Consider the following 27547-nt stretch of genomic DNA (forward strand, 5'->3'; position numbering starts at 1 on the left):
AGGGCTTGCTCTCTGTGGGTCCAATTCTGTCTCCCCCAAAGTAGTACATACTGTTGAGAGTTAGATTGGTGAGGCACAATCAAACCAAGATCTATTTTCCAAGTGCTCTGCTAAACATTTGTTTTTCATGCTAGCCCCAAGGCCCACAAATTGAGATGTTCAGGTGATTTTTCTCTTACTATAATAATACTGTATAATAAATTCTTTACAAAACCAAGTACTGTATAAAAAGCAAATGACCGCCAAAATAAAATACTTTGTCACCCAGAACACATAGAATTTGCTAATTACTGCAAACCCTGAACAGGCACAATCTAAGTTAAGTTACCTCCAGAATCCTACCTGTTCAACAGCATCTCCCAGGCGCATTTTCCGAGCGGACTGTCCGCTGACCTGGGCTTTTGCTGAATACAAATAAAGGTGAAGGTCTGCCACATTTTGGAACTTGGGGTGGTCTTTCTCACTGGGATCGACAAAGTGCTCAATTTCTGCCATTGTGAATTCTCTGAAAGCAAAAACATAAGTAATATATCTGCATATTTAACTACAAAAAATAATAATAATAAAACAAACAGTAAATAAGGCCCCTATTTTCAACTGCATTCTAGTGATAAAGGCTCCATACTACAGTCATCTTTTTTACTAAACAGAAAGTTGGTTTCCTAAGGGAATGGCTAAAAAAATTCTGAATTAAATTTGTCTGGGTAGTTGTTATTTTTATTTTTTTGATGTATTATATTTCTACAAATGTATGGGGTACATGTGAAGGTTGTTATTTTTAAACACATTAATGAAAATTTTATTACTCACTATTTAAAATAAATATGATCTAACTTCTCTGAAGTATTAATTCCTTCCCTCCAGCTACATTCAAAAAGAGTATTAGTTTTAACTGAAAATAGCTTGTTAAAGGCAGATTAATACAGTTTTTTAAATTAGGAAAACATACGCAAATAGCACACGCAAAATAAGAAATAAGATATTGAATAGTGACATCCAGATAAAATGGTTTTCCTTAATGCATTAGCAAGGCTTTATAAGTATACACTAAATGAAGTTCTTCATCCCATTCAAAGAATGAGAAATTAAAAGCGAAATGAAATGGTTCTTTAGTTTTCACAGCAGTTTGATTTCTTCTTCTTTACTGCTACAAAAAAGTAAATGACTGATAATGGCATCATACAGCTGGTTTCTTTGGAGTAAGAGTTTCTTAAATAAAGTGTTATTCAAGGCAAAGGACATAAGGCATGAATTGAACAAGCTAACATCAAGCTAATTACCTAACGATGAAGTGCACACTGTAATGGTTTCCCAAAGAGATTTCTCTGAATGCAATTTAGTAGCTATTTGGGGGGAAAGTGTTTCAAGTTAATTTTATGAGTCAAAATCAATCTCTCTTCTTTCAAGAAAAATCACATTTTCTGGTGTACTTCCATGATTATCTCAGATGTTTTACAAGAAATGTAAAATTGCTTAAATGGATCCTAAAAATACATGAAATATACTGCAAAAGAGGTTTAATTTTTAAATTTTATTTTTTAATAGTGTCTCTTATTTGGTCCTGCAGCACCTATGTTTTAGCTGTCTTTCAACAACTAGGAAACATCTTCTGCGCCCATATAAATGTGAGAGAAACAAACATGATGTTTGTTCTCACATAGCTTGTAAATGGACTGACAGCAACTGAACATCTACAATGCGGGACAGGATAAATTAAGGGCCCTGTTTAGAATCTCCAAAAGGCTGCTGCCAAAGTCTTTCCATCTGTTCCGTCACAAATCTCAGCACAGTGTCTATAGTTAATGATTCACTGTATACCTGAAATCTGCTCAAAGAGTAGATCTTAAGTAGAGCTCACCACTAAAAAAAAAAAAAAAAGTTACTATGTGAGGTGATAATTATGTTAATTAGCTTGACTGTGGTAATCATTTCACAATGTTTAAGCATATCAAAGCACCACACTGTGTGACTTGAAATCATAAATCATACAAAATTTACTCATCAATAATCTCAGCTTATAGATAGGAGGCAGGAATCATCAGAATTCTGAGTAACTGTATCTGAGTTCAGAGACTGTACCTGAAACTGTAGAGAACTAAAATATACACAGGCTAGGAAGACAGACAAGTCAATCAAAATAAAATAAAATTTTAGAAAGTCTTCATATGAACAATCTAATACCCCTAAACTAACAAAAGGAAATACAGCTATGCAAAGATTAATCACCAGAGAACTCTGCCATCAAGAAGAATCAGAATACTACATGTCCTACAATGGAACAAAAGCCAGGAGGATGCTGACTCATGAAAAAATTAGTGGACTTCTGGTCAGGAACTTGCAAGGGACATAACAAAACTAGCCAGAATTCAGACACAACACTTTGAAGTGAAAATGACCAAAGAATATACTGTTGAGAAACCCCAGAGCCTTTCCACCAGTTAACCCCTGGGATCACTCCCAAGTTCCAAGCTGGTTTCCCTACCCACCACTTTTTTACTGCACAGGCCCCAGACACTGCCTTACTTCTCAGTCCTTCTCAATAATCTTCCCATAGCTACTCTGTGTAAACCCTCTTCGTAACACTGGCTTTAGACAAGGTCAGTCTTACACAGCTTCCTCAGTTTGGGAAGGCATGCTTGCTAGATATTGAAACGGTCAAAAACAAACAAACAAACAAAAAACACTCAGACACTGGGAAATAAAACGAAGACTCAAATCTGACAAATTTTTCATTGCTATCATACCTGGCTAAAGTTTCTGATGACCTCCTCTTTTTACATGAAAGCCCAGAGGGGTCCTTCCCCCCACTTCCTCTAAGTTGTGCACATTCTTTCCTCTGTAAGTCCCTCCTTCCTAAACTATAAGCCTGAAGGGCCTAGAGATACAATTTGCACAGAACGTAGGCATCTTCTCCCAGGTGGCATCATGGGAACTCACAAGATGAGGCAGGTGCTGTGGATGCTTTGATTCAGAGTCAGTGCCTAGGCTATGTTATGACTCAAGTCTGTAATTACAGTGAGCAAGAAGAGGAGACAGGAAATGGGTGGGTGCTGGGGCTGGGAAAACACTTTGGGGCCTTAGAAAGTTATGTTGAGCTACAGTTCATATTTTATATGGAATGTATTACACTGAGAGATGGTACCAGGAATAACATGTATAGAAATCACAAAAAGCTTAAGTCATAAAAACAGCTAAGTCATAATAAATTTCTAAAGAAATGTGGAAATCACCAGCTCCAATATGCCTTCCCACACAACCCTGGATAGATCAGACAAAAGTAGGCTAATTGAATAGAGGCAAGTGAGTGAATACGGGTCATGAGGGTAAGCTTGCTTGCTGGCCTTTCTGTCATACAGGCCCCCAAATACCTGGACGGAGGTTGTGTCCAGAACACCAGTGGGTTACTGATACATCCTCACCCCAACTTTACCAATGTTGTCTGCCCTAGACACCTAGAACAATCCTACTGTCATAACTTTCACCCTATCCCCACTCCACACTTTCATACACATCACCATTGCCAGGAATGCCTTGGTTTAGACAATCAAGATACTACCATCCTCGAAATATATGATGAACAAGGAAAAAGGTAATTTTGGAGCAGGTGAGATTTAAGATATTCTCCATCCTCCTTCCTTTCCCTTCAAGTTCACTTTTGTCACTCAAAACTGCCTATCATCCTGGAGATTACATTTAGAGGATTCCAAATGTAAAACATGATTTTTGGAGAAGACAAAAATAAATTCATAATCAGGATTATGAAGCAGAATTGTTTCAATATAGCAAGCTTTCATTTTCAATGCAATGCCAAGGTCATTCACTAATTTGTAAGAGTAACCTGAGCAGTACCTGACTCTGATCAGTCCAGATCGAGGGGAGATCTCATTTCTAAAAGAATTTCCAATCTGGGCAGCAGCAAAAGGCAACTTTCCTTGGTTGAATTCCAAAAGTCGTTTGAAATTCAAGAAAATTCCCTGTGCAGTTTCTGGTCTCAAGTACCTATAAATTTAAGTAAATCAGTCTGTTACAAAGAAAGAAATTATGTTTTCCAACAATCCTGAAATTCTAGATACAAATCCTAAAAGTCCTAAATATACCATTTTCATGACAAAGTTGTACAGGCCCTAAAATGAAGTTTTAGAAACATTTTCCTCAGTATCAAACATTTTCATAGCAAGTATTAGAATATGTATTAATTAGTGTGGCAATACTACTGTTGGCAATGCCATTTCATTTAATTACATCAGTGAGTCAAAACCCCATTTCTCAAAAAGCAGAAATAAAAATAATTTAAAAACACCACCTCAGGCCAGGCGCAGTTGCTCACACCTGTAATCCCAGCACTTTGGAAGGCTGAGGTGGGCGGATCACCTGAGGTTGGGAGTCAAGATCAGCCTGACCAACATGGAGAAACCCCGACTCTACTAAAAATACAAAATTAGCCAGGCGTGGTGGCACATGCCTGTAATCCCAGCTACTCAGGAGGCTGAGGCAGGAGAATCGCTTGAACCCGGGAGGCAGAGGCTGCAGTTAGCTGAGATCACACCATTGCACTCCAGCCTGGGCAACAAGAGTGAAACTCCATCTCAAAAAACAAACAAACAAAAAAAAACACCACCTCTCCCATAGTGCCACCTGATGTTTTCTATGTCATCATGTACATGAAGGCAGATGACCATCTTAGATCCTCTGGAAAATAATACCTACGCCTATGTTTAGCCCTGTTAACCCACATATTAAAACTTAACTGAGGGGCTAAAAAGAAATCAGTATGGGCTCACATTTAACATCAGCACTCACTTATCACTAACTATCACCTCACCAAGCCAGGTAATTTTCAATGTTTTTCAAATCATTTTATTCTCTGCAGTATTTTATATTTTCAACCAGAGGCTTGCACATTTCTCTGTATTTTAAAGATATAGTCAAGCAAATACACTATTAAAGCCACTGCCCTCTCAATTTCCTAGGAAATATCCTGTGCAAAACATCCACTAAGGAAGTGCTCCCAATGGCCTACTTCAAAATAAGTATTTTACTAAAATAACTTTAAAACCAAGGGGTAAAAACCCTAAAATTGTACTCTCTTCTTACTTAACAGACGAACTCTTTTGATTTTTATGGCCCTTTCCAGATTTAATCCAAATGTAAGTAAAGTTTACGTGCATATTTACAGTTACTATGTATAAAATTATGTTTATACTTTTCCATTTTCTAAATAATAGCACAAATTTCTCACATTAATAGTGGCAGAATATTGGCCGGGCGCGGTGGCTCAAGCCTGTAATCCCAGCACTTTGGGAGGCCGAGACGGGCGGATCACGAGGTCAGGAGATCGAGACCATCCTGGCTAACAGGGTGAAACCCCGTCTCTATTAAGAAATACAAAAAAAAAAACTAGCCAGGCGAGGTGGCGGGCGCCTGTAGTCCCAGCTACTCGGGAGGCTGAGGCCGGAGAATGGCGTGAACCCGGGAGGCGGAGCTTGCAGTGAGCTGAGATCCGGCCACTGCACTCCAGCCTGGGCGACAGAGCGAGACTCCGTCTCAAAAAAAAAAAAAAAAAAAATAGTGGCAGAATATTATACTAAACTAATCCACTTTACTATAATTTGTTTAACCACTCTCAAATTACTGAATAGGTTATTTCTACTTTTAGTTTACATACTGCTTTTAAGTATAGTTTCCTTTCCTTCTGAATTATTTCCTTAGATCAGTTCCCAGAAATGGAACGTCTGGGTCACGGGTTATGTCTCGTTTTATGACTCTCTGTACATATGGCCAAAATGAAAGGCTTGCCACCGGCCTCTTTCCATGAAATATTCCAAATCAACCTGATGTCTCATTAGAATAATTAACTGTGACACATTTTGTCACAATTAATTTTTCTTATTCTTCAGTCCCTCCTCTGGGAAACATGATCTATCTAGCTCATGTAGCAAAAACCTACTCTCTTACCATAACATAAGAAAAATATCTAAAGCTATGAAAGGGAACATTGGCTAAGTCTGTTAAACAGTGGACAAGGAATCAGAAGATAAAGATTCCAATTCTGAATCATACTGTAAACTAACCAGATATTCTTTATCCGTGAAAACCACATCTTTCAAATCAACAGGCTACACCTATGCTGTCCAATATGGTAGGCCACTAGTCACATGTCTATTTAAATTTCAATTAAGATGAAATAAATTTTAAAATTCAGTGCCTCAGAAGAACTTGACCCATTATGAGTGCTCAAGAGCCAAATGTGGCTGGTAGCTAATCACACTGGACAACACAGATTACAGAACATTTCCATCACTGCAGAAAGTTCCACTGGACAGTGTCAGGCTAAACTAAATGGTTTCTAAAGTAGCCTTCAGCAATAAGTTCAATGGCTTTCAAAACCATTCTTCAACTGTCCCTTCTGCCCTATGCAGCTATAACTAGAAGATATAGTAATCAGAGATTTTATATCTATTTTATGGCAAAAAAAATACATATATACCAAAAACAGAAATTATATTCAGAAAGAACTTTTTTAAAGTAAGACTTATTTCTGCCATTATTTCTCCATAATATATTCATCTGTAGTTCTGTATATCACTTTTTAAAAGTTTTTCCTTCATAACATTGATATTTACCTTTTACTATAAGCAATTTTAAAAACTTCATTACATAAACAGGTAAACAATAAGTGATACACACCCAGGCATGTTTCCTCCAGGCCCAATGAAAGTCTTGAACATTAAGTTAAAAGATACTGGAGGGGATAGGTCATTTCCAGTAATGGGAGATTTTACATTATAGTTCACAAAAAGATCCGTAAGTTCTTGCTGTCCATAGTTATCAAGCTAAAGGACATATAAAGAAATTAGTGTAAAAGACAAAGAAAACAAGGCATAAGATATAAAGTATTATATAAAACCCTAGCAATCCACTGTTACAACTCACACAAAATTCAGGAACATCACAATTAACCTAACCTTCAGGACACCCACATTAAAACCATAACCAGCCGGGTGCTGTGGCTCACAGCTGTAATCCTAGCACTTTGGGAGGCCGAGACGGGTGGATCATGAGGTCAGGAGATCAAGAACATCGTGGCTAACACAGTGAAATCCCATCTCTACTAAAAATACAAAAAAAAAATTAGCCAGGCGTGGTGGCGGGCACCTGTAGTCCCAGCTACTCGGGAGGCTGAGGCAGGAGAATGGGGTGAACCCAGGAGGCGGAGCTTGCAGTGAGCCGAGATCGCGCCACTGCACTCCAGCCTGGGCAACTGAGACTCCGTCTCAAAAAAAAATAAATAAATAAAAATAAAAATAAAAAGCCCATAACCAATTTGCACACTTTCCATTTATCAAGAGAGAAACAAAATATCTTTCTGGGACCTAAAACTCATATAGTCACTGTTTCAAAATGAAAGATAAAGCAAAATACCTCTTATTCAATTATAACAGTTATTAGTTGGCAAGAATCTGAAATTACATAAATAAGTTTACAAAGCTGAATTTTACTACTCTGAACACACTTAAGGTGCATTTCTGCATTTCTCTGTATTTTAAAGATCCAGTCAAGCAAATATACTATTAATAGCCACCACCCTCTCCTCAATTGAGTAATTAAATGTGCATTGAACTTTCCCTTAGGAGCTAAGATATTAAGCTCCTAGAAGATAGAAGCTGTATCTTATTAACCTCAGCATTTTCCAGTGTACTGCACATTCTATACATTGATCATCAATGCCAAATCCTGTAAAATGATGTATGACCTCCAATTCAAGAATTTCAAGTGGCTATGACAAACCATCTAATAGTAAGCAATATTTAAAACTTAAAAGTCTCCTAATAGAAACAAAGTAATTCAATAAATCAATTAATGGCCATAAGAACTGAAGCTTTGAGTTCAGAAAGACCTGGGTGTATCTCCCAACTCTATGCCACTTATGGGTTGTGTGACTACAGATTAAGTCTTACGTAACCTCTCTAAGAACAGGGGAGAACAGCATCTACCTCACTATGTAAGACTATTATGAAGATTAAAAACATGTAAAGTACTTAGCACAGGCAGGACCTGGTACATAATACCTACTCGATAAAGAGCAATTATGTTTTCTCCCCTCATAAATCCAATGGTATTTCCACTCCATAAAAAGGCAACTCACTCACACTAACCACATGTTCCAGGTTTGAACACGCGATTTAAAACACTAAGCCTTCTAGACTCTATTTCTACAGAATTTCTAGGGGGAATCCACAAAATAACATTATACAATTACCCAAGAGGCTGGATCAATGAGGAAACTGTTCCAGTGACCTTCAAGACACGGGTACCGTAAATATAAGCTGGTCCTACTACAGCAGAAAGTCAAAGAGCCTGAGGAACATCTATTTCCCAGGTAATTCAAGAATATATAGTGTTTTCCAATAAAAGGCATAATTTAAAAAGAAATCAGGAGGAAAAAGATTCCGCCAATATAGATAGAAATCAAAACCCCTGGGAAAGGGAATCTGGCAATATCTGACAAAATTACATTTGTATGTATCCTTTGACCCAGCAATCCCATTTCCAGGCATCTATCCCAAAGACACAATAGCAAAAACATGAAAATATATAAGCACAAGATTATTCGATGCAGCACTATCTGTAACGTTAAAGATGGGAAATAACCCAAATGTCCAGCAGTGGACAACTGGTTATATAAAATATATCCACACAATGTAGAATTATGTAGCTATAAAATGGAAGGAGGCAATCTCTATATACTATGAGGGACCAATCTCTGAAATATTTTGTTATGTGAAGAAAACCACCATGGAGAAAAGTGTATATGGAATGCAACCATTTATTTAGAAAGGGGGGCATACAAGTATCTATGTCTTTGTTTATATTCTATTTTTTTTAAAAAAGGCAGTTGTTTCAAGTTAAAAACTCCTCAGGAAGCAGGGAAGGTGAAGGGAAGAGAGAGAGTAGACTACTTAAATATACCTTGTTTTTTAGATTTGCCTTTAGAGGTATAAAAAATGCTTTATATGATTATAAAACAAATTTTAATTTTTTAAAATTATACTTTAAGTTCTAGGGTACATGTACACAACGTGCAGGTTTGATACATAGGTATACATGCGCCATGTTGGTTTGCTGCACCCATCAACTCGTCATTCACATTAGGTATTTCTCCTAATGCTATCCCTCCCCGACCACCCCACCCCCTGACAGGTGTGTGATGTCCCCCACCCTGTGTCCAAGTGTTCTCATTGTTCAATTCCCACCTATGCGTGAGAACATGCAGTGTTTGGTTTTCTGTCCTTGTGATAGTTTGCTGAGAATGATGGCTTCCAGCTTCATCCATATCCCTGCAAAGGACGTGAATTCATCCTTTTTATGGCTGCATAGTATTCCATGGTATATATGTGCCACATTTTCTTAACCTAGTCTATCACTGATGGACATTTGGATTGGTTCCAAGTCTTTGCTATTGTGCTATATGATTATAATACAACTTTTTAAAAATGAAACCCTGAATACTGAAAATAAAATGAAATACATGCACTAACTGCATATCTAGCTGATGACATAACCACAGAGAGAGAATGACTCCAAGTGACTTTAAATACAGTTATCAGACTGTAAGACTACACACTGCTGGCATATCCCTAAAGAAAAGAATAAAAATGTTTTTAACTGTTTTCAACATTTATATTGCCGATGGTGGTGTGGGTACTGTCATTCTGAGACTGTTAACGTATACAGTGGGCGATAAGGCATGTCAATAGTTATGTTTTGTTACTGAGAAGTGGGATTTTTGGTGAGGTTTACATGAAGGAGAGAGATTTAAGATTAACATAGTAAAAACCCCATAAACCTAACTTTAAGTAAACTATTAAGTATCTACATTAACTCACGAAAATTTTATCTTTTAAAAAATACCAATTTCCTAGCTCAGATCACTGACAAGGTCTATAATTAGTGATCAATACCATCCCCACTAGTAAGTACCAGGGCTCCTTGGAGAAATGTCTGATTCCAAGTCTGGGACAGGAAATGTACAAGATAAGATGGCAATATCTTGTCATATTAAAGGAAGTTTTCAGAGACTACTAGGGCTGTGTCAAAAGGACTCAGCAGAGAACTCCTAGTCACCAAAGACTGGACAATTTAACCATCAATAAGATAAATGCAACTGACTGAATATCAAATATTTGAATCTAAAGTTCACAACAGTAGGAGGAAAAAAGGAAAAGGCAGGCAGGAACTCGTGAATTTCTGAAGGATGTTAGGGAACCAACTAATGGAAAACAGGTTAAAAAAGACAAGGGGTGGGAGAATGGATTAAGCACTTTTTCTCACTTTTCTTTATAAATGGTGTCTCAGAGAAATCAAACAGTTGATAGAAAAAGTTTTTCCATACAGAAATAGTCTAGCTAAAAAATATATATATAACAGAATGACAAAAATCACCATTTTGAAACCCCCTCATCAGTTAATGCACCTAAACAATGGACATCAATGGCCACAGCCCACAGAAGAGCTGACCAGGTACTATGTACCTCTGGACAGGAGGCCATAACACCACTTAATCAAATGTCTTGCCAAAAATACCTGGTCAAGCCTCTAAATCTAATACAGAAAAAGATGAACATGTGTAACCTCACTACAATAACATAATTAGCCAAATCCAGACCAAATTCCAGTAGAAAACAATAAGGAACAAATGACTCAGCTTCTTGAAAAAAATTTTAATGAAAATGCTGGGAAAAAAAGGGAATGAAGGAAGGCCATATAGATTGGAAGAGATTTAAGAAACATATCAACCAATCACAAAGTACAGACTTTATCTGGATCCCAATTCAAATTTTAAAAACTGGAAATATTTAAGACAGCCTAGAAAACATGAACACTGATTAAATATTTGATACTAAATTATTAACATTTCCCAAGGTAAGAGGATTGAAAAGGATTTTTTAAATCATTTAAAAAGCCTTTATTTTTAAAGGATTTTTCTCTTTTAGAGATAGATAATGAAAATTTTACAGGTATAATAAAATAATGTTTTGAGATCTGCTTCAAAAAAATTCAGGCTGGGCACCATGGCTCACATCTGTAATCCTAGCCCTTTGGGAGGTCCAGACAGGAGGATCGCTTGAGCTCAGGAGGTAGTGGCTGCAGTGAGTCAAGTTCATGCCCCTGCATTCCAGCCTGTGCTACAGAGTGGGACTCTGTCCCCACCCTACTACACACAAAAAATTAGGGGAAAGAAGTCAGTAAAGTGAGAGGGGAATAGATACAAAAAAATTTAACAGTGAAGCACGGGGATAGGTACATAATTGTTTATTACGTTTTTATTTAACATATAAAATTTCATATGTTTTGAATTTTTCATAAACAAGTTAAAAATGATTTTTAAAACTGGAACATCCAGAGATAGGCCAGCAAAAACAGAGACGAGAAACAAAAGAATTCGTTCTGAGCTGTTAAATCCACATAATAGGAGTAGAGGTCTTCCTACCACAGAAGGTGAATCAGGACCTTTAAAGAAACAATCGTGCTTCATAAAGCTGAAAAGGAGTCAGACACTAAGGTGCAGAAAACGCTATTCTGTGCTTAAGCAACAGATGGGCTTTCAGCCAGTGAATCCACCAGGGCCATTTCTGAGTGCTACACCATTTCCCATGGGTCCCTAACTTTTCATTGAAGATTATATTGACAGCTGTACATATATCTGATACGGCAAATCAAAAAACAAATTGCTTTCCTAGAACACGGATCTGAAATAAAAGAGAAGGCCAATGCTCAAACAATAAATTGACTTGTCAAATCAACTAGTTACTTCCCAACTCTGACAACGTACTTGGAAATGAATGATACTGTTAAGGTCAAAAACATATATATACACAAAACCTCAGTAAATCTAAAATTCTGAATGGAAAATTTTAGGGATACTTAGAGGTACTTTCCATTTTTTCTAATAAAGGGCATGCCTTTGGAAAAGAAAATGAGATGAACGTGTGGCTTCAACAGCATCAAAATATAAGAAATAATTTTCTAAACCATCAGTAACTGTACTAAAACAATGAGCTTCAAGCAAGGGATAAAATTATACTCCACAAGGATCAAAATAAATCAGCAGATGATTCAACAGCCAAATTAAGAGAGTTTTCGATGTAAATGAAGGAGAAATTATTTTAGCTATGTTGGAAAGTTAACTATCACAGAGAAAAATAAGCATGCTAAAAAAAAAAATTAGAACAGTGGAAAAGTATCCAGTAATTCCCATGAGAAAAAAACAACAAATTAGGGAGTTCTATATTCAGACACAGAGAGAGACAGAGATCGGTGTAAAGAAAATAGGTTTAATCACTGTACTGGTTTTTTGTTTGTTTTTTTTTTACCCAAGGAAGTAAATAAAATTTAAGAAGCGAGCCTCAGTAGACCTCATGAGTAAACATGGTGTTGGAGAAACGTACTTTGCCTAAATGGAACAGCCGATAGATGAGGTGAGACACCAGCAACATATATACCTGAGCACATGCATCTTCCCAGGGAGACGTGCAGTTTTGATCATACTCTTAGGGTGGTCTGTGACTCAAAAAAAGGATAAGAACTACTTCTAATATAGAAAGTATTCCTGCAATTGGCAAAAGGTCAGAATAAATTATCTCTGTGGTCTCTTTGTTGTCTTATTTAAAATTTGTCAGCTTAAATATACAAATTATAAAACTTTAGAACTACAGGCAAACTGAGAACAGCAAGGACAGAAAAGTAGGGACCTGCTGATGAGGTTCTAAGAATAACAGCACAAAATCAGGGTCCAAGCAGAGGCAGATCAAACAGCTAGTGAGAAAGTGCTCATCAAGTTATCTGCCCTGAAATCTCTACACCAGTGCTGAACACTACCCATCATCAGTCACTCCTGTGGTTTTAGCTATTACATCCAGAAAAGCAGTTTCCAAGGACAGACAAATTTAATGCCTATTTACACTGACTTGTTAGTTTTGGCTGAAATAAAGGGTTAGTCACAAAAGAGAGAAGAAAATAAAACTGCAAAAAAAGAGATGCTATAAAGGACAGAATTAACCTCTGCTTCTTTACAGTGTGGCCAGGGTCAGCATAATGGGAAATGCAACAATCATTAAACACTGGAAGAAGGACAGCGACCACCTAGGTTACTCTGATAACATCTCTAGAGTACTCACCTGGGCCAAAACACTTTCCATCTCTGATTTCTTTTCGACAGAACACTTCTTATCAGACATCAATTTCTGTAAATGAGCTGTAAGAACAGTGTTGACATATGATAATCAACGGGAAAAAGGACAATGCACTTTTCAGTTTCAATGCTGGACAATTAAAAAGTAAATCCATGGATAAAGTTCTTAATTTACATGAATCCCATGGTTGATTTTACAGCAATAGTCATGGTATTGTCTTGATTCATTTGCTAATTAGAAAAATCATCTGTTTAATTAATCTACACAAAACTTTTTTAAAAAATAAGGGACTTGATTTATATACTTAAGATCTGTGCACTTTACGCTTTGAATGTTATGCCTCAATAAAACATTTAATGGAGAACATCTGAGAGAAAGTTTAAACCTTTTATTTTGATCAATCCTACCTGAAGGAGATGAAGAACCTCACCTTTTAATAGATGGTCAGCACGAAAACATTCTCCATTTTTTACATCTTTCACCATGAAGTCAGCAAATTTGTCTACATGGCCAGAGGTCCTAAATTAACAAACGCCAACTCAATTCGTCATTCTCGTACAAATTACACCTAGATATTACCTTATAACATAATTCCCCATCAGTGTTTATATCTGTGTATCTCAAAGATGGAAGCTCCCACATCTATAGTAATGATGTATCCATGACAGATGGTAATGTATGCCAGAGAAAATTCTTCCTCAAATCTATTTTTCACCCTCTCCCACATTCTTCCTTCCCATAAGAAAAAACACATTAACTACACAATAAAAAGACAATTCTTTTCTACAAGTTGTCATAAAGTCTGTACTATTCTTCAGGATCAATTAATCCATGCCTATGCCATTATTATTAGTGATCTAAACAAAGGTCAAAATCATTGGGAATTTGACTAGTTAAAAATTCATGGCAGTTCAGTATAGACATTGAACCTTAAGAAAGTGGTTCCTGCCACTGAAACCTGTACTGACATTGGTATTATCTCTACAAAGTTCCTATTGGTGGAACAAGAAGCTAAAAGGATAGGTAGTCTTGATCTTATAGAGCCATCATCCAGAATTCCTCATCTTAACTGGCTGAAATTATTAAGAGAACCTAACAAATGCCAATAGTAAAAATCAGCTCTCCACCAGGCAACCTTAAATGAATAATGACGAGTTACAAAATGGCAAGAATTCCTCTTTGAGTTTCACATTCTGAAATTCTGCCCTACTTTGGGAGGCCGAGGCGGGCGGATCACTAGGTCAGATCAAGACCACCCCGGCTAACACAGTAAAACCCCGTCTCTAATAAAAATACAAAAAAAAATTGGCCAGACGTGGTGGCGGATGCCTGTAGTCCCAGCTACTTGGGAAGCTGAGACAGGAGAATGGCGTGAACCCGGCAGGTGGAGCTTGCAGTGAGCCGAGATCAAGCCACTGCACTCCAGCCTGGGCGACAGAGCGAGACTCTGTCTCAAAAAAAAAAAAAATTCTGCCCTACTTTCAATAATGTTGGTAGGAATAATCTAAGTTTCTGCATTGAAACTTCAATACAAATAGTATTTAATTGAAAATCTCTACAAATATACCTTTGCTCAGAACTTCTAAAAACTTGTATTAAGGAAATAATCAAGGATACACCCAAAAATCCATCTATCAAGATATTCAGTGCAGTCAAAAATGAGAAACACCTTAATGCTTTCAATATGGCACAAACTAACATATTATGGTACTTCCATAAAACAATACTATGCTGTCATTAAAAATGCTTTAGATGAATAGTTAATAACATGAGTATGTATTAATCTATATTACATGAAAATAAGCAGTGTACTGCTAACACTGAAATACATAGGGACATACAGAAAAAACAGATTGGAAGGACAAACACAATCATCTTAACATGGCTATCTGTGAGCAGAAGGTATATGTTTCTTTGTTTTTCCATATTTTCCAGATTTTCTACATGAACATGAGTAGTTCTTTATAATCAGGAAGTTATTTAGATAAGCATATTAAATAATTTAATAAGTTGTTTTATTTAAAGTAGGATTCCCCCCACTCCAAAGTAGGATCTCACTTTAAAACTGGCTCAGGGGTGAGCATGGTGCAATCGATCTCCAGGATCTGTTCCTCTTGGATAAAGTGCTGCCTCCAGGTCTGAATAATATTGTTCTTCAAAGCACAGCCAACTGGCCCAAAGTCATACAGACCACTAACACCTATAGAATATGAGAGGAAAACATGTACTTTACTTTGTTACTCTGAACAAATGAAGGCAAGGAGACATGAGAAACTGATACCTACAAGACTTCACATACTCCCTAAAAGTGTATTCAAGTCAACAATGCAAATCCCTCAATACTGAAGAGCCTTACTTTCAGCTAGCTGATGGAAGTAAAATAAAAAAGCTCTTATACCATTTACTAATTTCCTATTTATTCCCTAATTTCAAGCAGGACTAGCCCAAAATCTACAACAAAAGTTCCCCTTATACAAGAAACAGAATGAAAAAACAGATTATAGTTTTCTGCCATAAAAATTAGAAAATAATTTCTCACAACATCTGATAACAATGAGCTATAATTTTAGCATCCAATTCTCTACTTTATTCCTGGGTATTTGAGGCACTATTTAACCTCAAAAGGGTAAACATTTACAGATCTGCTTAGCCAAACTCAAGTCAACTTTCAGTGGCAAAGTACTATATGTCTAACGTTGTTGTAATAATCTACTGACTATGAAAAATACAGTTTTACATTTCATCAGTGAATTGCATTTGCCTATATACCTTCATATGGCATTCAGAGTGATTGATCTACATCCCTGGGACGAATGCTTTCTCCTGGCAGATGACCATAAAGAATAAACTAAGGACTGTTTTATCACCGCCCCTGTGTGAAGGGTCACAGTATAGTTGGCCAGTACTATAATGGCTCTCTGTAGCTCCTCAGTCACATTGCATTTTAAAAAGAGTACATGAGTACACAGACACATCAAATGCATACATGGGCCTCCAACAATTCCCTACATCCTAATGGAAAATAGTGCTCTCCAAGAATAAATACAGTGGAGAAAAATAACAGGTATTACACCAAATGGTGACTCCAAGCAAACAAAAGCAAAACATCTATCCCCTGCTTTGTGGCCTGATATAAGCAGATACCAACAGGCAAGCCATGTTCTCGATTTAAGTATAATATTAGAGCCACTAACACCACAACAGTTCTTTTTGTCGTTAATCCCTTACCTCCATAAATAGCAAAAGCTTGATCATAGAAAAACCTCCTCTTCAGGGTATCTTCCATTTTTGCTCGGTCTACAATATCATCTTTGGGCTGTAATGCCAGCTCCTGTTAGACATTAAATAAAAAGTGAGTGATTGGAGGGGTGGGTGGGAATCTGAACTTATGTATCTGAATTTAGTTTATTCCTCACCAGAATTAAATACAAAATTTATCAAACAGACAAGATTTTGACAGGTTAAAAACAATAGAAGCCACAGGTCTTTTTTTCCCTTTGAGTAATATAAAAGATACCTTTACTTCATCATTTAGGAAAATATATGATCATTTCCAAGATTACAAGACTAAGCTTGGCCAGGTGCGGTGGCTCATGCCTGTAATTCCAGTACTTTGGGAGGCTGAAGTGGTGGATCACCTGATGTCAGGAGTTCAAGTCCAGCCTGGCCAACATGGCAAAACACTGTCTCTACTAAAATACAAAAATTAGCTGGGTGTGGTGGCGGGCACCTGTAATCCCAGCTATTTGGGAGGCTGAGGCAGGAGAACCACTTGAACCTGGGAGGCAGAGGTTGCAGTGAGCTGAGATCGTACCATTGCACTCCAGCCTGGGCAACAGAGTGAGACTCCATCTCAAAAAAAAAAAAAAAGACTAAGTTTACTTTGATGTAGATACTGATAAGCAATATAAGCAATATTTGAATTGTTAGTGGATTGCTATAGCAAAATGATTAATTTAAAACCCCAAACAACTTAAGTTTGGTGATGAGAGATCTATTGTTTGAAAGGTCTGGGAGCAGGTATCAAATAAACAGACTTTTTCCTTAAAACAAACAAACAAAAATCATTATTTCCAGACATAAGAGAAGTCGTAAAGAAGAGCACAGTCCTTTCCATGGAAATTCATGCAGCGTATTGAGTCCAGAATTTGCAGGGTCAGGAAGGCGTTATTAAAAAGTTGACATTTTGAGTTGCATTTTGAAAGGATGAGGAGTCTACCAGGTAGAGGGAAAGGAGAAGAAGGCATTATGGATAAACAGATAAACCAAATGATACTTGTTCAGAAACTTTTCTAGGTCTCTCCCATCCAAAGAAATTAAAGATGAACAATCCTATATCTACTTACGTTCCTATTTTAGCATCCCAGGACTCACCTTTGCTTCCAGAACCCTCTTGCGGGCTTTGAGCTCAGCCACTGCTTTGTCTACATCTACTTGGGGTGCTTTATCTTCTTTGAGTTTTCGCACAAGATCTCCCTAGCCAACAAAAAGAATTTATATTCAGGATTGGTTTCAGAAGTCAAGAAATGTTAGAAATGTGTTTTTAACCATGCCTTTTAAAAAGTCTATGTAAGAATGATACAATTCAGGTCAAGTGTGGTGGCTCACGCCTGTAATGCTAGCACTTTGGAAGGCCCTCTTCACCACCTGAGGTCAGGAGTTTCAGATCATTCTGGCCAACATGGTGATACCCCACCACTACTAAACATACACAAATCAGCCAGCCGTGGTGGTGGGCACCTGTAATCCCAGCCACTCGGGAGGCTGAGGCAGGAGAATCACTTGAACCCGGAAGGCAGAGGTTGCAGTGAGCTAAGATCACGTACGTCACTGCACTCCAGCCCGGGCGACAAAGTGAGACTCCGTCTCAAAATGAAAAAAAAAAAAAAAAAAGAATTATGCAATTCAAATGTTTATTATGCGATTGGTCATTATGAATGAAGGTCTCTGCCCTCTTCATTTATAATCTAGAAGAACATACAGGCAAGTTAACAAATAACTGCTCACAGGGTGAATTTTTTCCTTTGGGTATAGAGGGGAGAAAAAGGAGGGGAGAAAAGCATTGATTAAAAAGTAAGAAAGAGCAAGATCTGTACTGAGAACACAGAAGAACCAATAAATCGACCACCCTCTTAAATCTCTCTCCTTTCGCTTACAAAAAACAAAAAAATATTATTCAGTTTTCCTCCCACTTCTCTGATCATTCTTCTCAGTCACTGCTGGCTCATCTTCCTTTGCCTTTCCCTTTATAGTTGGAATTTTTTCCTTGCTAATATTTCTGAATTATTTTATTAACTTCCAACAACCTATACTAATTCCATATTTATAGTAATATGGTGAACTAGATCATCTGAGAAAACAAACAAAATATTACCTATACAGGATGAAAAACTTTCAGCTGAGTAATTAAAGTTGTTAAATTGATAGAGCCCTTGGGCACCCAACAGAGTTTTTAATTTCAGTGATCCATTTCCATACAATATGTGGTTCATTTTCACACTGCATGATTGTTTTTGGTAGTCTCTTGTTCTTTGCTCATGTTTTTGAGTCCTCCTTCTATTTTAAAAAATTATCTTAAGCATTTTAAAAGTATGTGATTATTCTAATACTTTTGGAGAATCTAATTCTATTATCATTTCCCCTGAGTCTCACTCAAGGTGGCTCGTTTCCTTGTGGGTTTTTAAATTTTGAGTTTAGCACTTATTATTTTGGTAACCGTAATCTGTGAAATATCCTAGAAGACCAATGTGGAAAGTCTGCTTCTTTTGCAATATGACGTTCTGGGTAAAGTATATGAAGAAAGACATACATAAGTGGAAAAGGAAAAATAATTTTAAAAGCCGTTTTGCATAATTGTGGATATTCTTTGATACTACCTCAAAACTCTAACAAGTGTTACTTTCTTTAAGGTTATTTCTAACTCTGAAACTATAGCAATGAATTTTTTGTACTGTTAGAATAAATCTATTAATGTATCTTAAGCTTTGAATGGCTCTTTCACCAATACCTGATTTCATATCATGCACTGGTCACCTGGAAAAATATTGGTTCACTGAATTATGCAGATTATCCAACTACTATCAAAAAAAAAAATCCACGTTTGTTAATATCACCACTCATCTCATCACAAATATCTTTAAGGACTGTGAAGCTGCCAAGCTCACAGCAAAAGATACGCGTTTTCTCAAATTCTAAAATTTTCCCAAAGGTTATTATTGGCCACAAATAGTAACCACTGTTTTCTTAAAGTGACAAACTCACTCATTCATTTTCCAGATTAACAAATTTCTATGAAACGTGCTACTAACAAGACCAGTCGTTAAGTAAAAATCCCACTCCGGAAAGGTTTTCAATTGCACTTCACAATGGAATTATCCAAAATGGATAGGGGTGACAGTGTGTCTCACTTCCCCATAAACAAAAAATGGGTAAAATTAGATCCTCTTTAAATTATCTTTCAGCTGACATCGGACTCAATAATTCACACAATTAACTAACTGATATATGTGTGTTCCTGGAAAATTAGAAAAAATATCCAAACTAACTTAAATCAACTAACTCACATATTCGGAAAATATCTTAAAGTACAAAACAATTAATAATCAAGACAATATAAACAGTACACAAGGCAGTAACAGCATCGGAAAGCTGCCGCGATCAAAGTTTACTTTAGTTAACTTGATCCAGTCTCAACTACCAATGGATGATTTTCACTGCAGTTCAGGCTAACGTGGCAGAGGGAGGGGTTTGGGTGTGGTTTTTTTTCCCCCAAATTAGTTGTATGCTCCCTTCTAAAGGGAAGGATATTTAAAAAAAAAAAAAAGGCAAGTTAAGAAAAGACAAAGGAACCACACCTAATTTTATTTGTGGAGTGGAAGGTGGGTGGAGGGAGACAGAGAATATACAATCTGTGTTCTGACACCAATCATGAAGAAAAAAGTTAAGCCCGTGGTGATATTTCAAAATGAAAGGCTATTTATTAAAATCAGTCAGGCTCAAACCAGTGAAGAGGACAGATGGCAAAGTGGCTGAATTTGCGGCAGCTATGCCCCAATGAATTATTTCCGAGAGAGGGTTCCACCCTCTGTAGCTAAGGCAAATTATTGCATCAGGCGCCCATGCAGGAGAAACCCGTTTGGTGTTTACTACTAGGTCATCGATCTCCGGGGTCCTACTGCAAGCTTCTGGCTCTCCCTAATTGGATATGGGAATCATCTGAAATAATCTTTTCCTCGCCATCTCTAAATTCTAACCTCTATGGCAGTGCCCTAGGTAAAGGAGGTCTACATTAAATCACCAAGCCCTCCAGCCCATGAAACCTTCCCTCACCTTCGGGAAAATCAAATTTCAAAATATTCCATACTAAGGATGGCTGACTTCACCAAGTAACTCCGCAACATTTAGTTTCCCAGGTTTACGATCTGAGAGCTCACTGGTTCCAAATGGCCTGTTCAGCAGCCAGAAAAGATGACACGAGCAAAGGATGATGAGTTCACAGCGTTAAGAGAAAAAGTTCGACACCTCCCCACATCCACGTTTCAACTCTGTTTTCTCAGCCAATCATTCGGCTAAACTAAGCACTGAATGAAGGAAGATGTTAAGGAGGAAACACTATTCAAAGCGTCCTGAAGATTAAAGGGCCTGGCCATAAGACGAAAGAACCGGCAGTTTTTCGGCTCATCATTGACCACGGAAAGTATTAGGAAGCTTTCCACCCAAGGTGCACAAAGAGTACAGCAGAGCCTGGAAAACTGAAGATTATTCAGTTAGGAGGCGAGGAGAACCAAAGGGTCACAGATCCCAGCCCCACTGGAAACAGAGGAGACGTGGGCTGTGACAGAATGGGAAGGGAGAACAGAGCCTGAGGAGAGGGACGCAGGAAGTCGGAGGGGTTCCAGGGAGTCATCCAAACAGAGAGGAGGACGGAGGTCCGCAGGAGATGAGGTGGCTGACGCACGGGGGACTTGGGACCAAAGTGGGGGAGGCGAAGAAGACGCCAGAGGATGAATGGAAAGAAAGGGGTAACCGAAGAGGAGGACAGTTCCTCGGGGAGGAGGGAAGGATAGCCAGAAGAGGGCCCTGGAAGAAGAGCCGAAGGCTTAGCAGAGGGCGCAAAACACCGGTACCTGCTGGCGCACTGCTAGCCTGAGAGGTGCCAGCACCTCCTCAGCCCCCGCGCCGTCCATGCTGCTCCGGGAGGCGGCGGGGAAGGAGATCGGGGCGCAGGAGGGCGCGCTGAGGGGTCGGCGGGGCGGGAGCGAGGGCCGGGCTAAGAGCCGGGGCGGCAGCAGCAGCAGTAGGGCGGCGCGAGCACCTCTAAGCAGCGCTGGACGCGGAGAGGGCATGAGCCGGCGGCCCTGAGCGGTCTAGAGAGGGTGGCGACGGAAGCGGCGCGAGCGGCCAGGCCCGGAGCATGATGAAATCGCCGCGTAAACGCCGCGGCGCGCGTGCTGCCGCACATTCCCCACCCCACGACGCGGCGCCGGGTCGCCGCCGCAGATTCGACACAAAACCCGGAAGGACACATCCTAGGGTTTTCTCCGGCTCGGGCGAGGGGTAGGGCTGCGAGTGAACGGATTTGCACAGAGGTGCGTCAAGCCACCCCAGCATCGTGGGGTGGATGTTCAAAGACACAGCTCTGAGCGAGACCTGCAGGCCGAGGCACACGAGAACCTTCAAAGCATAGGTTTTTACACGAGTGACACCCCGGCGGACCTACTTGAACGCACACTTGTTTCTGTTCTTTCGCGCTCTGCGCCTTAGAAGGGTCGCAAAACATCAAATCAGATAGGGACCTTAGACTTATGTTGCTCAAGTGCAGATGTTCCCCAGATGAGGAAATAGGCTCAGAGAGGTTAATGATTTTCCCAGTGTCATACATTCCTGGTCCGCCGATGTCAAGACAAACGCTGGCGAAAGGCGGAGGAGTGAGGGGAAAGGGTCACCCCAGGCTTTCTGGAGAAGGTAAATTCCAATCTGCCCTTGCGGGGCGAGCAGGATTTGAACCAGCAGAGATGAGGAAAGGCAAAAGGTGCCTGATAAGTCCTTCTGCTTGGCATAGCGTCAATCTATCTGCCTCCTGTGGTTAGGCCCCAGCAGACCAACCACCCAGAGATGGCTTCCGCCTGCCCCACACCCGGTTTCTCCAGCCCAAAGGGTGGAGGGTCTAGAAAAGCTGGGTTCCCTCTCCAGAAAAAGAAGAGAAAAATAATGTGTTGGTTATAAAAAGAGCATTGTGCACACCTGCAAAAATGGCTAAAATGAAAATGATGGAAAATGCCAAGTGACCCTCTGAGACTCTCCTACACTGCTCAGGGGAGTGTCAACTGGTGCAGCCAGCCACTTGGGAGCTCTTCGGCAGTATCCACTGAAGCGGAGCACACACATCTCCTGTCACCCACAATCCCATCCAGGAGTGTGCAGGAGTAGACGGGCTCACTATAATGAAGTCTCCTTTCCTAATAGTACGAAAGTTCATGTTAGTTCTCTTCCCATTCCAGTGTGCAGTTCTGGAGAAGTTCTTCCAATTCAACATGAGCAGGGTGGGTTGCTTAAGAACTTTCTGCAATATTGAACAGTTATATTTTTAAACACTTTTATTTCAAGATTTGATATCAATTATAATTCATTTGGCTTTTATTTTACTAGGTAATTTTGAATTTATTTTAATATTTTTAAATGTGAAAATCATTTTAAGTATTACTTTTATTTTTATTTAGATTTTTATTAAAATGTTGAAATTCTATATCCTTTGAATAAAACTGTATTTTATTTCTAAAGAATTCCTTAGATCAATAATGTCTCATCCATTTTCATGTTAGAACAGTCCTGAAAGGACTCCAAATCTGTTCTTCCCTCCTCCCCCACCAATTCATCCTCCCCACTGCTGCTTCAGTCTTTCTTTCTTTCTTTCCTTCCTTCCTTCCCTCCCTCCCTCCCTCCCTCCTTCCGTCTTTCTTTCTTTCTTTCCTTCTTTCTTTCTTTTCTTTCTCTCTCTCTCTCTCTTTCTTTCTTTCTTCTTTTCAGACAGACTATCACTCTTTCACCCAGGGTGGAGTGCAGTGGCATGATCTTGGCTCATTTCAACCTCTGCCTCCCGGGTTCAAGCGATTCTCCTGCCTCAGCCTCCTGAGTAGCTGGGATTACAGGCGCGTGCCACCACGCCAAGCTAATTTTTTAATTTCTAGTAGAGACAGGATTTCACCATTTTGGTCAGGCTGGTCTCGAACTCCTGACCTCGTAATCCACCCTCCTCGGCCTCCCAAAGTGCTGCGATTATAGGTGTGAGCCACTGCGCTCGGCCCAGTCATTATTTGTGAAAGGCAAATCTGACTGTGTCCCTTCTCTTCTCAAGACACTTCAGTAGGTCCTTCATGGCCCTTGGCAGAATTTCCCAAACAGTTTTCCTTTGAAAACTGTGTCTGCACAATAATGATAATAGTTTACATTTGTTGAGGACTCATTATGTACCATTTCGTTCTAATTTATCTCATGGAATTTATTCACCAATTTAGTGAGATAGGTTCTATAATTATTCCCAGTTTTCACATGTGGGATTCAAGGGACTGAGGTATCAAACAACTTGTCCATGGTCACACAACTGAGTGAATGTTGGGCCAGAATGTGAGCTGGGGGCAGAGGCAGATTTTCTACATAGCTAATGAAGCTTCAAGTGAGTTTAGCCCCTTTCTTGGTTGGGCTTTTTAAGTGCCCTGCAAGAGGCCCTAGTATTGTGTATGTATGATCATATATTTTTCTTTCTTTATTAAAGTTCATTTCTTTGAGGGAAATACATTTTGCATACATTAAAATGAACAAAAATGTATAGTTCAATGGGTTTCCACAAAGCAATACCCTCTTGTAACCCCAACACCAAGCAAGATAAAGAACATTTTTCCCTGACCCCACAAATTCCCTTGCATGTCATCCTGGTCGTCCCACCCTCCACAACCAGGCAATCACTATTTTGATTTATTTTCCTCTTAGATCTAGACTGTTGTATAAATGAAATTGTTTTGTTAAATTTAATTTAATTTAGGAGAACTAAATAATTAAACATGAGGCCAAAGTACATAAGAAAGCGGCAGTCTTTTATTGCAAATACGTGCACACTCTCGGGCGAGGTTCTCTGGTCCTCAGGTTTGGGGGGGCCAGGGAAGGCGCTGGCGCTCTCGGGTGAGGTTCCCTGGTCCACGACTACAGGGGCCGAAGAAGTCACGCTGGCTCCTGCCAGTGGCAGACTTTTATGCATTGGTACTGGAAGGGGGAGGGCAGTGGGTGGGATAAGGGTGTGATGGGGCGTCTCCATAGGCGTGGCCGGGTAAGTTTCGATCTCTTCGAATTGACATCACCTGGCGCATGCTCGGTTGATCTGCATCTTCCCGGGGCGGGCTGCATTTTCCTGCACACGGGAAAGTTGGTGAGGAAGAACCCGGAAGCAACATGGATTATGCCTTCTTGTTCACCTTCCTCCATCTTGTCCTTTCTCCCTCACCCAAACAGAAATCATGTAATATGTACTCTGTGTCTGATGTCTTTAATTGGCCATAATGTGTGAGAGATTAATCCATATTGTTTCACATATCAGAAATTTGCCCTTTTTTGCTCTGTAGTATCCCATCGTGTGAGTATACTATAATTTATTAATTTATTCACTAGTTGATAGACATTTGGGTTGTTTCATATTCTAGACCATTATGAATAATGCTACTGTGAACATTCTCATACATCTTTTTTTGTAGATATATGTTTTAATTTATCTTGGGTAAATATCTAGGTGCAGAATTGCTGAGTCAAACGATAGATGCATATTTAATTTTATTAGATTGTCACAAGTTTTTCCAATGTGGTTGTATTATGTTATGTTCTTATGAGCAATATGTAAGAGTTCTAGTTGCTCCACATCCTTGTTAATATTTGATGTTGCTGGCCTTCCACATTTTAGCTATTCTAACAGCTGTATCTCTTTGTGGCTTTTATGCATTTTCCTGGTGATTAATAGAGTTGATTGTGTTTTCATGGGCTTAGTGGTCATTTGTACCTCTTCTTTTGTGAAACATCCACATTTTTTTTTTTTTTGAGACGGAGTCTCGCTCTGTCGCCCAGGCTGGAGTGCGGTGGCGCGATCTCGGCCCACTGCAAGCTCCGCCTCCCGGGTTCACGCCATTCTCCCACCTCAGCCTCCGAGTAGCTGGGACTACAGGCGCCCGCCACCATGCCCGGCTAGTTTTTTGTATTTTTAGTAGAGACGGGGTTTCACCATGTTAGCCAGGATGGTCTCGATCTCCTGACCTCGTGATCCACCCGCCTCGGCCTCCCAAAGTGCTGGGATTACAGGCTTGAGCCACCGCGCCCGGCCAACATCCACATTTTTTGTCTTTGCTCTTTAATATTGAATTATAGGAATTTTAGATATGCTGGATACAGTCTTTTGCTAGGTACATGTTTCATGAATATTTTCTTCCAGTCTGTGGCGTGCCTATTTGTTAATGATGATTTCGATAAGCAGAAATTTTTAATTTTGATAAAGTCTAATTTATCAATTTCTTTTTTTTTTTTTTCTGGGTTCTAAAAAATCTTTGCCTACACTCAGATATTCACCCATATTTTTGTCCAAAATGTTAATTGTTTTGTGTTTAGGTCTATGATGCATCTTGAATTAATTTTTGTGTATAGTTTTAGGTAAGGGTCAAAGTTCATTCTTCCCATTTCACGTGTCCGTGTGAAGAGACCACCAAACAGCCTTTGTGTGAGCAACATGGCTGTTTATTTCACCTGGGTGTGGGCGGGCTGAGTCCGAAAAGAGAGTCAGCAAAGGGTGATGGGATTATCATTAGTTCTTATAGGTTTTGGGATAGGTGGTGGAGTTAAGAGCAATGTTTTGGGGCTGGGGGCGGATCTCACAAAGTACATTCTCAAGAGTGGGGAGAATGACAAAGAACCTTCTTAAATGTGGGGGAGATTATAAAGAATCTTCTTAAGGGTGGGGGAGATTACAAAGTACATTGATTAGTTAGGGTGGGACAGAAACAAATCACAATGGTGGAATGTCATCAGTTAAGGCTATTTTCACTTTTGTGGATCTTCAATTGCTTCAGGCCATCTGGATGTATACGTGCAGGTCACTGGGGATAGGATGGCTTAGCTTGGGCTCAGAGGCCTGACACTTCTCATATAGATATCCAGTTGCTACAGCACCATTTGTTGGAAAAAAGAAGGGCTTACAAAAAATTATTGCCATTGATCAGCTATAGTGCCGTTGTCAAAAATAAGTTGACCATATAAGGTGGGTCTATATCTGGGGTCTCTATTCTGTTCTAATGATCCATTTATCTATCAATAATTTTTATGCTAGTATCACACTTCCTTGATGACTGTTGCTTGAGGATAATTCTTGAAGTCAAATAATGTATATTGTGTATCCTTTCTTCTTTTTCGAAATTGTTTTTCTATTCCAGGTTCTTTCTATTTCTATACAAATTTTAGAATTGACTTGCCAACTTTTTAAAAATACCTGCTGGTATTGTGAACCTGTAGGTTAATTCGGGGAGAATTCATAGTTTAAAGGACTGAATGCGTTTTGGCAAATAAATGTATTCCTAAGTATTTTATTCTTTGAGTCTTGTAAATGTTATTTTATTTTCCATTGGTTTGCTGTTAATGTAGAGAAATAAAATTGATTTTGTATAGTGATGTTGAAACTTTCACTTATTAGTGCTATTATTTGTTTTGTAGGGGCAGGGGTTGTAGATTCCTTAGGATTTTCTATATTAATATGCATATCTTTTGTAAATAGAATCAGTTTTACTTCTTTCTTTCCAATATTTATGCCCTTTTCTTTTACTTGCATGGTTGCATAGCCTGGGTCATCTTGCACAATATTGAATAGAAGCAGTGAATGAACATCTTGCCTTGTTCCTGATCTCAGAGGGAAAAGTGTTCAATGTTTCTCTATTTAGTGTAATGTTAACAAATTCAACTTGATTTTGTCTTTCCTATATTCTGCTGGATTTTATTTACTAACATCTTGATAAAGACTTTTGCCTGTATGTTCATGAAAAATATCAGCTTATCATTTTCTTTTCTTGTATCTTTGTCAGGTCTTGGCCTGGCTTTATAAAATAAGAGTTTCTTTCTCTTCTATTTTCTGAAATTTCAGTCTTTGTAAGATTGTTATCGTTTCTTCCATAACCATTTGATAGAATTCACCAGTGAATTCTGGAGTTTTCTTTGTGGAAAAGTTTTTTTGCAGATGCAGAGCCATCCATGCTTTCTATTTCATCTTTTGCCACTTTTGGTAAGTTTTGTTTTTCAAGGAATCTGGCTATTTCATGTAAGTTATCAGATTTATTGTT

General features: G+C 38.8%; 1 protein-coding gene across 1 annotated transcript in view; it reads right to left on the bottom strand.

The window, feature by feature from the left end:
- The window catches only part of GARS (glycyl-tRNA synthetase), a 40482-nt gene extending 18707 nt beyond the window's left edge, over positions 1–21775 (bottom strand). The window contains exons 1-9 of the mRNA XM_025380265.1: positions 21320–21775; positions 17568–17669; positions 16422–16524; positions 15252–15393; positions 13624–13712; positions 13179–13255; positions 6688–6833; positions 3850–3999; positions 343–505 (exon numbers count right to left, since the gene is read on the bottom strand). Of these exons, the coding sequence (XP_025236050.1) occupies positions 343–505; positions 3850–3999; positions 6688–6833; positions 13179–13255; positions 13624–13712; positions 15252–15393; positions 16422–16524; positions 17568–17669; positions 21320–21538 (1191 nt within the window). The 5' untranslated portion in view covers positions 21539–21775. The remainder of the gene's footprint in view (positions 1–342; positions 506–3849; positions 4000–6687; positions 6834–13178; positions 13256–13623; positions 13713–15251; positions 15394–16421; positions 16525–17567; positions 17670–21319) is intronic.
- Positions 21776–27547: the final 5772 nt, after the last annotated feature.

Source organism: Theropithecus gelada, chromosome 3, assembly GCF_003255815.1.
Source record: "Theropithecus gelada isolate Dixy chromosome 3, Tgel_1.0, whole genome shotgun sequence".
Taxonomy (NCBI): domain Eukaryota; kingdom Metazoa; phylum Chordata; class Mammalia; order Primates; family Cercopithecidae; genus Theropithecus; species Theropithecus gelada.